This window comes from Pelophylax lessonae (genome assembly GCF_965119305.1).
Source record: "Pelophylax lessonae genome assembly, chromosome: 1".
In the NCBI taxonomy this organism is placed as follows: Eukaryota; Metazoa; Chordata; class Amphibia; order Anura; family Ranidae; genus Pelophylax; species Pelophylax lessonae.
In genome coordinates this window covers 721,102,890-721,115,405 of record NC_138768.1, presented here as the reverse complement: position 1 = coordinate 721,115,405, position 12,516 = coordinate 721,102,890, and the positions used below count along the sequence as shown (strand labels likewise).

Here is a 12,516-nt window from a genome sequence, read left to right as displayed (position 1 = left end):
AGGCACAGATCTGGCCAAGGTTACAAAAAGATTTCTGCTGCACTTAAGGTTCCTAAGAGCACAGTGGCCTCCATAATCCTCAAATGGAAGACGTTTGGGACGACCAGAACCCTTCTTAGAGCTGGCCTTCCGGCCAAACTGAGCTATCGGGGGAGAAGAGCCTTGGTGAGAGAGGTAAAGAAGAACCCAAAGATCACTGTGGCTGAGCTCCAGAGATGCAGTCAGGAGATGGGAGAAAGTTGTAGAAAGTCAACCATCACTGCAGCCCTCCACCAGTCGGGGCTTTATGGCAGAGTGGCCCGACGGAAGCCTCTCCTCAGTGTAAGACACATGAAAGCCCGCATGGAGTTTGCTAAAAAACACCTGAAGGACTCCAAGATGGTGAGAAATAAGATTCTCTGGTCTGATGAGACCAAAATAGAACTTTTTGGCCTTAATTCTAAGCGGTATGTGTGGAGAAAAACCAGGCACTGCTCATCACCTGTCCAATACAGTCCCAACAGTGAAGCATGGTGGTGGCAGCATCATGCTGTGGGGGTGTTTTTCAGCTGCAGGGACAGGACGACTGGTTGCAATCGAGGGAAAGATGAATGCGGCCAAGTACAGGGATATCCTGGACAAAAACCTTATCCAGAGTGCTCTGGACCTCAGACTGGGCCGAAGGTTTACCTTCCAACAAGACAATGACCCTAAGCACACAGCTAAAATAACGAAGGAGTGGCTTCACAACAACTCCGTGACTGTTCTTGAATGGCCCAGCCAGAGCCCTGACTTAAACCCAATTGAGCATCTCTGGAGAGACCTAAAAATGGCTTTCCACCAATGTTTACCATCCAACCTGACAGAACTGGAGAGGATCTGCAAGGAGGAATGGCAGAGGATCCCCAAATCCAGGTGTGAAAGACTTGTTGCATCTTTCCCAAAAAGACTCCTGGCTGTATTAGATCAAAAGGGGGCTTCTACTAAATACTGAGCAAAGGGTCTGAATACTTAGGACCATGTGATATTTCAGTTTTTCTTTTTTAATAAATCTGCAACAATGTCAACAATTCTGTGTTTTTCTGTCAGTATGGGGTGCTATGTGTACATTCATGAGGAAGAAGAATGAACTTAAATGATTTTAGCAAATGGCTGCAATATAACAAAGAGTGAAAAATTTAAGGGGGTCTGAATACTTTCCGTACCCACTGTATGTTTTCTCATTATTAGGAGTTTTCTGACTTATGTTTGAGACACCATATATGGGACTTTTGCACATCCCTTTTGTGATTTTTGCACATTTATTTAATAATTGTTAATTATTTAATAGTGTTTGTATATATCACGATTTACCACATATGATTCATTGTTTTAGTAACTATAAGGCTACATTGGTTGGAGTGCACTTATAGTTTCTTTGCCACTTTGTGTGTTTTGACAATTTTTGAGTGACACCTATATCATTTAGCGCACCAGACTATCCATTTCAAAATGGTTTGCATGCTGTTTTCATTCTAAGGTTTTAATTTTTCCTTTTATAATCATGTCCTATGCGGAGAAAGGACATGGATCCTGTACAAAAGGGCCTTATATTTTCTGTGTGTCTAGGATGTAGGAACTTTAAAGCTGGAATCTAGGTATTGTATTTAATGCGTAGTTATGTTGGTCAAGTTTTGACCAATGTAAATATACATATTCCATACCCATAGGGGCCTGTTGTGAAAGCAGAAGGTCACCGTAGTAGTGGCCACAACTAAAGTGAACACAAGCAGTCGCTTTGGCAGTGTTAACAGAAAGTCTTGTAATTTTGTTAATGAATACAATTTGTTTTCTTATTAAAGAGGGTGAAATAAGGTGTTCTGTGAATGGTGGCCTTGCTGAGTGAGCAACCCTGTGTTCACTATGCAGAAGGGCAGCCACTCGCCACAGGACACTTGAGACAGCGGCAATCACTGTGGTAGCTCTGAATACAACAGTGATTCTCTGCTTCCACAGCTGTCCCACATGTATGGAATATGCATACTTAATTTGGTCCAAGCTGGACTAATGTAACTATACAATAAAAACCATACTTGGAGTTCAACAGGCAACATCAAGACAATGAGTAAGGAGAAAATCAGTGCAACTTTCTCTGATCTGCTCTCAACCCTTGTGCTCTTAACATCCTCAACTTGGAGCACTTACACTTAGAACACCAAATTCAAATCAATGAACCTGATATTCTCTGCCATGGTTAATCTGTACAGCAAGTTTACTGTTGGTTTAGTACTAATATAAAGTCCCGTAATGCTGCAATCTGTAAATGCATTAATAAACAGCTAGACACTTTAATGCAGACTCTTCGAAAGTTAAGAAGAAACGTACATCGTCTGTCCAGGAATAGACTGAGCTCCTCTCAGTGGACAGTCCCGTAGTGTAGCTCTGTATTCCTGACCATGAATTATTTAACTCTGTTGGGGTAGTTTGTCCACTGGATGGAAGAGAGTAAATCGATTCACTGAGGAGAGACATCAAAGGATTAGATTTTATTTACAGTCATACGAATCATTAACAATGTCAAATGCAATAAGCAGAAACAAGAGGTAACACTGATGCAAAAATAAGCCCTTGACATCGACTTGATTGTGAGGTCATTACTGCACGAATAAAAGTCTGTCAACTTACTGCAATAATTGTATATGTAGGAAACCATAAATTGGAAAGACTGGAAAACTGAAAGTAATGCATAAATATTGGAAGATTACTGTACTTTTATAAGCAAAAATCCTATGAAGGGTTGGTAAGCAGGGCCAGGCTAGAAATGTGGAAGTTGCCACTGCAGCCTCCGTATTCTTGCAACATTATTTTGTTAGTCATTGACCTGTAAAAATCATTCAGCTAGTGAAGTTTAACTACATTACCTACACTGACCTATACAGGCCAGGGTCTTAGCTCATAGTGTAGAGGGATAAGGAATAAGACAGCCCCAAAGCATGAAAAAGGACATTTGTCCGACTACAGAACAATGTTGGTTTTTTCATCTCGATAATACAATAATACAAGCCAAGTTTTATCCTCCAGCTGGGGAGTGACCCTCATATATATAATATATATATATATATATATATATATATATATATATATATATATATATATATATATATATATTCTTCCCACACACCATACTGAAATCAACCATGTGATTCAAAGGGTGCTGCAATGTACCCCCACTGGTCACTGTGTACAACCTAGGTTAAATATGTTGCCAGAACACTCACAAGCTTGTTTCAAAGAGTACATTTCTTTATTCTTGTAATGATCACATTGAAAAGCAATGATACAGAACCATGCAGGGACTCTTCCTCAGGTATGTATATAATTCACAGTGGCCACCGAAGGAGCATGGTCTAAGGACTCAGCAAAGGAACGGAGCAGAATACTAAGTGGATAAGCTGCTTCCTGCTTATCTACAGTCACAAATCAGCTAATAAGTTAGCAATCCTATATTTTTGTCCAGACCGGTTCCCCTTGAAGCTTTAGTGATTTATATAAGACATACATTTAAAGACTTGTAAACATTAATTTGCCTGAGAAATCTAACTAGATTAGGAAGTAATTAAAAGAGAAGTACAGGAATTAAATAAAAATAAACATACATACCCATCTATATGGCTACATCACTTGGCTCTACCCTGAGAACTGAGTGATCAGACCGCTCTATGCTTGGCCCCTCCAGTACTCATTGGAGCACTCACCCCTGCCGTTGTAGTATTCTGGGGATATTGGCAATGTCCATTATACTGATTTTAATCTTTTTTGTTTTAGGTAAATTTAGGCTTTAACCATTTGCTACCTTATCCAAAAGGAAGGCCCCTTTTTTTAAACTGGTCTCAGCATTTTTAACTCATTCCAACTGCCTGTCAAAACCAGGCAATGGTCACTGGACAGTTCCATACACACTACGCCAGGCATGAAGCTGTGCTTCATAGCATGGCAAAGGAAAAGGGCATGTGACACCACCTGCCAGCACATCCCATAGATGTGAAAGAACCCATGCTGCATCCACGTCCAATGGCTGCAGTTGGGTCACAGTAAAGAGGGATTTCAGCGTGAGCAAGCTTGTGGTAGGCGGCATATCCCCTTCCAAATGTGGCATATCCTGTGGATTGCGAATCCGTACCTAAGCCCAGAAACACATCTAAAAAAACTAACTTGGCTGTAGATATACTTTTTACTGACACCAGGGGGAGCCAAATAAAAGAGTACTGAGTGTTGGATAAAAAGAACCATTTCTAAGTAAATACAGCTCTGTCTGGTACTTCTTGCTTGGCTTTAAAGGTAATGGGTTATTTCTCAGTACATACAAATATTTCTTTATGATGATTTTGTTTGCTAGCACTTAGCATTGACAGGTGTGCATATCGTACCATGTGTAGTTATGGATGGCCTCCTGCACAGGGAGTGTGAAATGAACTGGCAGAGGGTCCGCCCGATGGTCTTTGCTTCCTCGAGACAATCCCTTTCTGAAAAACAACAGGAAAATGTTTTAATACAATCCAGTATTTATTTTTTACTGAAAAAAAAAATGAAAAAAAAAACTTTTATGCGCTTCCTGTTAGGGTAATTTTTTGTACAGGCAAATGCCCAATAACAAGAAGGTACAAAAAATATGCATATCGACTATTCTGCCCAGGATGTATTCAAGTTGATTTCTGGGCACAAGTACATTCATTTAAAGTGGTTGTAAACTCTTACATACCCAGTGAAGTGACTGGTCTCAGGTGATACCCAGAGATAAAACAATTCCTCCTAAATAAGTTGTATCTGTCTATCTGCCGCCCTCTCTTCTCTACAACCGTTCAAAGTGCTGAATTTACAAAGTTTGTCTGAGAGCTCAGAAAAAAGGGTGTGGAGAGCTGAATTTAGCAGGAGAGGAGAGCTCTGGGAGCTGATTGGAGGGAAGAGACACCCCCACTCCCCTCTTCCACACGGCTCACAGGAACAGAGCTGAGGCTGTCAATCTGCTGGAGGTCCCTCCCTGTCACTATTTTTCTCTTGGTGTCAGGAAAACTTGGCAGAAGTGACTCATGCTGACAGCAGAGAAATAAAGCAGCAGACAGAAATTACACTTAGCGACCCTTTTTGAGACAAACACACGATAGAACAATATGCTTTGTTCATATTTTATTCCTGAGATTTACAACCATTTTAAATATATTCCTCAACAGCAACAAAGCATATAAATCTACTCTGTGTACACCAAAGACCATATAGATGCTTGTAAAAAAGACACAATGATTAGGCTAAAGAGCGTGCTTTCCAAACATGTTTAGTGCTTTGCTTGCTTTGGGACTCATAAGCAAGAGAATCCAATGAATGGAAAAAAGTAAAAGCCATGTGACTGGTAGTCATGAAGTGTTCCCTACTGCGTTATGCAAGGAACACTATGTGGGACACCACAGGCTCCATGCACCCACCTGCATTTTATGAATCACTCAAACAAATCATGTGTGGAACAAACAGTGGAATTTCACCGCTACGGTATGAATAGGCTCCTGATTAGGGCAACCCTAACCTGACCTAAACATTTCTACAGGAGTGTCTACAAGTACTGGTGTTACTCTCCATATTAAACCATGTGTCCCTGTAAAGCTGGGTTGGATCCTAGGTAAGGATAGACCGATTATCGGCAAGGCGGATATATCGGTGGCCAATATACACTTTCCCCGATATATCGGTATCGGCCCCGGAACTGGCCGATATTTTTGTGACGTAATTCTGCCTTCTTAGGCCACCTCCCTCGCCTTGGACAGCCTCGTCTGGAGTCGGGACTAGGAATGCAGGAGTGTATCACAGCCATACACCCACCCACAGCAGGACGGTGCCAGCCATCCACCCACATCCACAGGCCCTGTACCATCCAGCCACAGGCACTGTACCAGCGAGCTAGCCAGCCACCCACAGGCCCTGTACCAGCCAGCCAGCCACCCACAGGCCCTGTACCAGCCAGCCACCCACAGCCCCTGTGCCAGCCAGCCACCCAACACAGGGTGCCAGCCAACCAGCCACTTACAGCCAGCCACCCACAGACAGGGTGCCAGACAGCCAGCCACCCAGACAGGGTGCCAGACAGCCAGCCACCCACAGGCCCTGTACCAGCCACCCACAGGCCCTGTACCAGCCAGCTGCCCACAGGCCCTGTACCAGCCAGCTACCCACAGCCCCTGTGCCAGCCAGCCACCCACCGCCAGCCATCCACCACAGGGTGCCAGCCAGCCATCCACCACAGGGTGCCAGCCAGCCATCCACCACAGGGTGCCAATAAGCCAGCCACCCACCACAGGGTGCCAGCCAGCCACCCACCACAGGGTGCCAGCAAGCCAGCCATTAAGCATTAAATAAAAATTAACATGTTCAGTACCAGATTTGTGTGAAAAATTGTCTTTATTTTTCAAAACTTTAAATGTACAAAATATCGGCCCATATCGGCCGATACCGATACGTTTTTACCAAAATATCCGTATCGGCCCTAAAAAAAAAAAACCATATCGGTCTATCCCTAATCCTAGGCCAATGATTTACATGTCAAATCAAGAGTAAACCCCACCCCCTTGTGGAGGGGCTCTAGCATGGGCCAATAAAAGTACCAGGTTTTAGATAAGCATTGGGATTTTGTTTTATTCTTGACTTGGGCAGAAGTTCCTGTCCATTGTAAATCCCAGACCAAGAGGACTCCACGAGGGCACAGGAATTTATTTAACGACAAATCCAGGTACTTTCATGCACTACAAAGTGTGTACCATTAGGGCTTTTACTCTTGCGTTCATCATTTTTGATTTTGGGATTTTAAAACGATCATGTTTACAATGAATGGATTGTTTTTCAATGCATATGGCATTAGGTATATAGCATTTCCATAAGTGGTTGGGCTTTAATCCCTATGTGGCCTATCAACAAACTTACTTATGTCAAACAAGGGTTTTCCAAAATCGCAGCCACATGCAAACTGCATGGTGCTATGCAGTTCCCAGCACAAAAAAAAAAATGCACTACAGTTTTCAATGTGTGGGATATATTAACTTATCATTTCAACTTTGAAAATCCCCCTTATCTCCCCCAAACATTGTCACCACTGGTGGAAGAGGGACCAACTGCCGGGAATCACTGTGCTCCAGCCATTCACTATTTTTTCTAATCCACTATTAAATAAGCACCATTCATGTCAGTTGGTTTGTTTGTTTTTGGCAGCAGCATGTTAATTATTGAAGTACACAGCTGCTCCAGTATTTTTATTATCCCTTCTGTTCATTCTGGGAAACTTTGCTATTATTTGCACATAAATTGCAGAGCTGACCGCTGTGGCTCAATTATTAACAAAAAGCTTATCAATTTAGACAGGCTGTTCTAGGGAGCAATTATTAACTGCTTAAATAGGTGTCCTTGAAAAGCCTAACAAAATGCCTGTCCAAAGTCTTCAGGATCCTTGTCAAGCTAACGTTAAACCAGACTGATGGAACCTGTACTCTGCAGTTGTCGCTGAACTTGCCTGCTCTCTGTTTCCATCTACATCACCAAGTTCATCTCAAAATGTCACCCATGCCATCCCCTTCGCTCCTCTCAAGACCTCCTGGTCTCGGACCCCCTCATTATCTCCTCCCACCTCCAGGACTTTTTTAGAGCGCCTCTCCTTTCCCCTGGAACTCCCTACCCCAGCCTGTCATGCTTTTTCCTGCTCTGACTTTCTTTGGGGGATCTCTGAAAACAAAGTGGTTGTAACCCTAAAAAAAAAAAAAAAAAAAAAAGAAAATGATCCTGCTACTTTAAAGCAGGATATACAGCATGGTGCTTGTACGGTGTCATTTGTCCCTCTCTATACTGTAAAATACATGGATGATCCTGCCGGTGACCCCCTTAGTGTTCTGACCACGGTAATCAAGGCTGCTGATCCATGATACCGTGGCCAGTTTACCTGCCTCCGTCAGCCCGCAGTCTCTCCATCTTCCTCCCTGCCTGTCAGTCTATGAGTCTGCACGTGAGCCATCTCCTCCCCGCCCCTCCCCTCCCCTCTCGTCAATATGGCTGTAAAATCATTAATTCAAAATATCATTCAATAAAAATTCAAAATAAAAAATTCAAAATAATTCAATAAAAATCATTAAGCAAAATACCTTACTTCAGAGCGCCGTTGTGCACTCACATGACCTCCCGCCCCTCTCCTCCGGGCTAATGTCAATGGGTAATCTCAGCCCCCCTCACTGTAGTCCTCAGATCAGGGAAGGAGAGCAGGAGGTCAAGTGAATACACAGCAGTGCTTTGAAATAGGCCCAGTATTTCACTTTATAACTTTTATAAAACACACATACTGCAAAGTATATCTTTCTGTAACGGGGATTCCAAGATTTGGGATTAGTGACTTTAAAACCACTTTAACTTTTCAGGGAAGCCTATACAAATATTCTGATCCTATGACAACACAAACATTTTTGATTTCCCTTTACATTCTGCACCAAGTACAACAGTCCAGTAGTGAGGGAAAATCTCCCCAGCAAGGACACAGATGGTACTAAATACCAGACAAGGTTCTAATGAAGGATGACCTTGGGTTTGGTCTGAACCCATGTTCAGCAGAACCCAGAAAGAAGTCTTCAGAGTCGGCCCAATAAGCTGTGGCTGAGGAATTCCCCACCCTGCCTCTGCACATACAGTATTTTACAAAAATGAGTACACCCCTCGCATTTTTGTAAAAAATGTTATTATATCTTTTAATATGACAACACTGAAGAAATGACACTTTGCTACAATGTAAAGTAGTGAGTGTACAGCTTGTATAACAGTGTAAATTTGCTGTTCCTCAAAATAACTCAACACACAGCCATTAATGTCTAAACCGCTGGCAACAAAAATGAGTACACCCCTAAGTGAAAATGTCCAAATTGGGCCCAAAGTGTCAATATTTTGTGCGACCACCATTATTTTCCAGCATTGCCTTAACCCTCTTTGGCATGGAGTTCACCAGAGCTTCACAGGTTGCCACTGGAGTCCTCTTCCACTCCTCGATGACGATATCACAGCCCTGGTGGATGTTAGAGACCTTACGCTCCTCTACCTTCTGTTTGAGGGTGCCCCACAGATGCTCAAAAAGGTTTAGGTCTGGAGACATGCTTGGCCTGTCCATCACCTTTACCCTCAGCTTCTTTAACAAGGCAGTGCTCATCTTGGAGGTGTGTTTGGGGTCATTATGTTGGAATACAGTCCAGTCACCAAAGGGAGGTGGATCATGCTCTGCTTCAGTATGTCACAGTGCATGTTGGTATTAAGGGTTCCCTCAATAAACTGTAGCTCCCCAGTGCCGGCAGCACTCATGCAGCTCCAGACCATGACACTCCCACCACCATGCTTGACTGTAGGCAAGACACACTTGTCTTTGTACTCCTCACATGGTTGCCGCCAAACACGTTTGACACCATCTGAGCCAAATAAGTTTATCTTGATCTCATCAGACCACAGGACATGATTCCAGTAATCCATGTCCTTAGTCTGCTTGTCCTTAGCAAACTGTTTACAGACTTTGCCTCATCTTTCGAAGAAGCTTCCTTCTGGGATGACAGCCATGCAGACCAATTTAATGCAGTGTGCGGCCGATGGTCTGAGCACCGACACACCCCCTTCAACCTCTACAGCTGGCCGCACTCATACGTCTATTTTCAAAGGACAACCTCTGGCTATGACGCTGAGCACATGCACTCAGCTCCTTTGGTTGACCATGGCCAGACCTGCTCTGAGTGGAATCTGTCCTGTTAAACAGCTGTATGGTCTTGGCCACCATGTTGCAGCTCAGTTTCAGGGTCTTGGCAATCTTCTCATAGCCTAGGCTATCTTTATGTAGAGCAACAATTCTTGTTCTTGGATCCTCAGAGAGTTCTTTGCAATGAGCTGGCATGCTGAACTTCCAGTGACCAGTATGAGAGGGTGAGAGCGATAATACTAACTTTAAGACACCTGCTCCCCATTCACACCTGAAACTTTGTAACACTATCGAGTCACATGACACCGGGGAGGGAAAATGGCTAATTGGGCCAAATTAAAGACATTTTCACTGAGGGGGTGTACTCACTTTTGTTGCCAGCAGTTTAGACAATAATGGCTGTGTGTTGAGTTATTTTGAGGGGACAGCAAATTTACACTGTTATACAAGCTGTGCACTCACTACTTTACATTGTAGCAAAGTGTAATTTCTTCAGCGTTGTCACATGAAAAGATATAATAGAATATTTACAAAAATGTGAGGGGTGTACTCACTTTTGTGAGAATACTGTACACAAAAAGGTGGGGATGCTCAGGACATCAATAATCTAATATTGCCACATGGCCATATCAGGTCAATGTCTTTGACCTAACTTGGCCATATGGCCATATTGGGCCAATGTTGTCACAAGCATTCCCAACCCTTGGTGTGCATGCAGCTGCGGAGCGGGGAAGGCAACTGACTGAACTAGACTAATGTCTTTCTCCTGGGTTTTAGCTAAACATAGGTTGAAAGTGAACCCAAGCTTATCCCTAGTTCAAACCCTTTCACATTCTATTCAAACCGAAAAAAAAAAAAAAAAATAATTACTTTAAATAACTTTAGGCATGAAACAACAATCCTTTTTTAAAGGCCTCCAGTAAGTTATACTTTCACATCTGCAATGTAAAAAAAAAAATGTTGCATTGGTCACTATGACCCTTTACCTTTGTCACTAATTTGTGCACATGGATTTTTGAATGACAACATCCATCAGCAGGGACAGATAGGAACATTCCTACAGTACATTAACCACTTAATGCAAATTTTCGTAGGGCTACGTCAGCAAACTATGCGGTGTTATACCGGGGTGATGCCTCTAGCTAGAGGCATCGCCCGGTACCGTTGTTTAGATCCGGCGGGTGGCTTTCCGGCGGTAACGACCAATGCTGCTCGGGAGCCACTCGGTCGTTACCCCGGCGAGCAGGAGGGGACGTCCCCCCCCCCCCCCCCCGCGGCTTTGCCCGGGTCTCCCATCCCACCGGGAGACCCAGCCGGGACATCCGCCGGCTGGATGGAGTCCCGATCAAAGCTGGAAGCGGCTTCGATCGGGTCTCCAATGACGTAACCCGGAGGCGGCGTCCATGACGTCACGTCCGGGTTACTCTGCTGCTAAAGGCGGCAAATTTAAAAAACCAGTGTATTCAAAAATGCCGTTTACGGCGTTTTGAATACAAGGAAGTGTAGTGGAGGGGTCTAGGGTCTTTTAGACCCTTGATCCCTCCATAAAGAGTACCTGTCATTGCATAATGCTGTCACAAGAGATGTAAATAAAAGTGATCAGATTTTTTTTTTTTTTTAAACCTGTGATAATGTTAAAAAAAAAAAATAAATAAATAGGAAAAAAAAAAAATCGCCGTTCAAACCACACATGTGAGGTATCGCCGCGATCGCCAGAGAGTGAGCAATAATGTAAAAAAAAGAGCTACATTCTAACTCTAAACTGGTAACCGTTAAACATTTTTAAAACGTCACCTATTGAGATCTCTATTGACCGTAGTTTGTCGCCATCCCACGGGTGTGCGCAATTTCAAACCGTAACATGCTGAGTAACTATTTACTCGGCGTGAATCATCTTTCAGAATATACAAAAAAAATGGGCTAACTTTACTGTTTAGTTTATTTTAAATGCAGTGAAATGTGATTTTTCGTAATTTTTCCAAAAACATGGCGCTTTAAAGACCGCTGCGCAAATACCGCGTGACAAAAAATATTGCAATGACCGCCATTTTATTCTCCAGAGCCTTTGCTAAAAAAATATATATCATGTTTGGGGGTTCTAAGCAGTTTTCTAGGAAAAAATACTGATTTTAACTTGTAAACAAAAAGTGTCCGAAATAGGCCTGGGGCTTAAGTGGTTAAGGTCCAAAAACGAATGTTATGGCTGAATTGGCAAACGTTGGTCTCAAATGATTCAATGCATACCCGACTCTATAATCTGCTAATGTAAGTACACTTACTAAATGAAATTGTATTGAGTCAGGCATTAATAATAAGTCCCTCTCCCTTAACCTTCCATTTCATATTGTTCATAAGTGTGCGATGAGATGAGCTAGTTCAGTGAAGAGTTACTTACAGAAAGAAAGAGGCGGCTTGTGTTGTGGCTGAACATCATTATTGCTTTCAGACTCCCTGAAAGCTTCAATAATAGATGAAGTTTATATTAAGCAATTAATTAAGAAAGAATGAACAACCTCAAACCATCAAAGGTGACAACTGAAAGGACTTAAATTATCCAGATGTTCGTGTTTGAGCAGTACAATAAAAAGTCGTATTAAATAACACCTTGAGGATGAAATGCGATATTCCATAGTGATATAAAATTCATGAGCGCCTATGATAAGTATGTTGAGTGGTATAATCATTTAATCAGCTTTTAGTGCCACACCTTCTCCTTTTTATCCGGGGTTAAATATCCTGCATCTACATGTGTCTGTCCAAGTAAAATAACAGTTTAGGATATAAATGAATGTACACAACAAGTAGGGGCTATT

At 42.7% G+C, this 12,516-nt stretch overlaps 1 protein-coding gene across 1 annotated transcript in view; it reads right to left on the bottom strand.

Annotated features, from left to right (window-relative positions):
• The window catches only part of FAM149A (family with sequence similarity 149 member A), a 142,349-nt gene that overhangs the window by 43,446 nt on the left and 86,387 nt on the right, over positions 1-12,516 (bottom strand). The window contains exons 2-3 of the mRNA XM_082244056.1: positions 4,386-4,481; positions 2,344-2,476 (exon numbers count right to left, since the gene is read on the bottom strand). Of these exons, the coding sequence (XP_082100182.1) occupies positions 2,344-2,476; positions 4,386-4,481 (229 nt within the window). The remainder of the gene's footprint in view (positions 1-2,343; positions 2,477-4,385; positions 4,482-12,516) is intronic.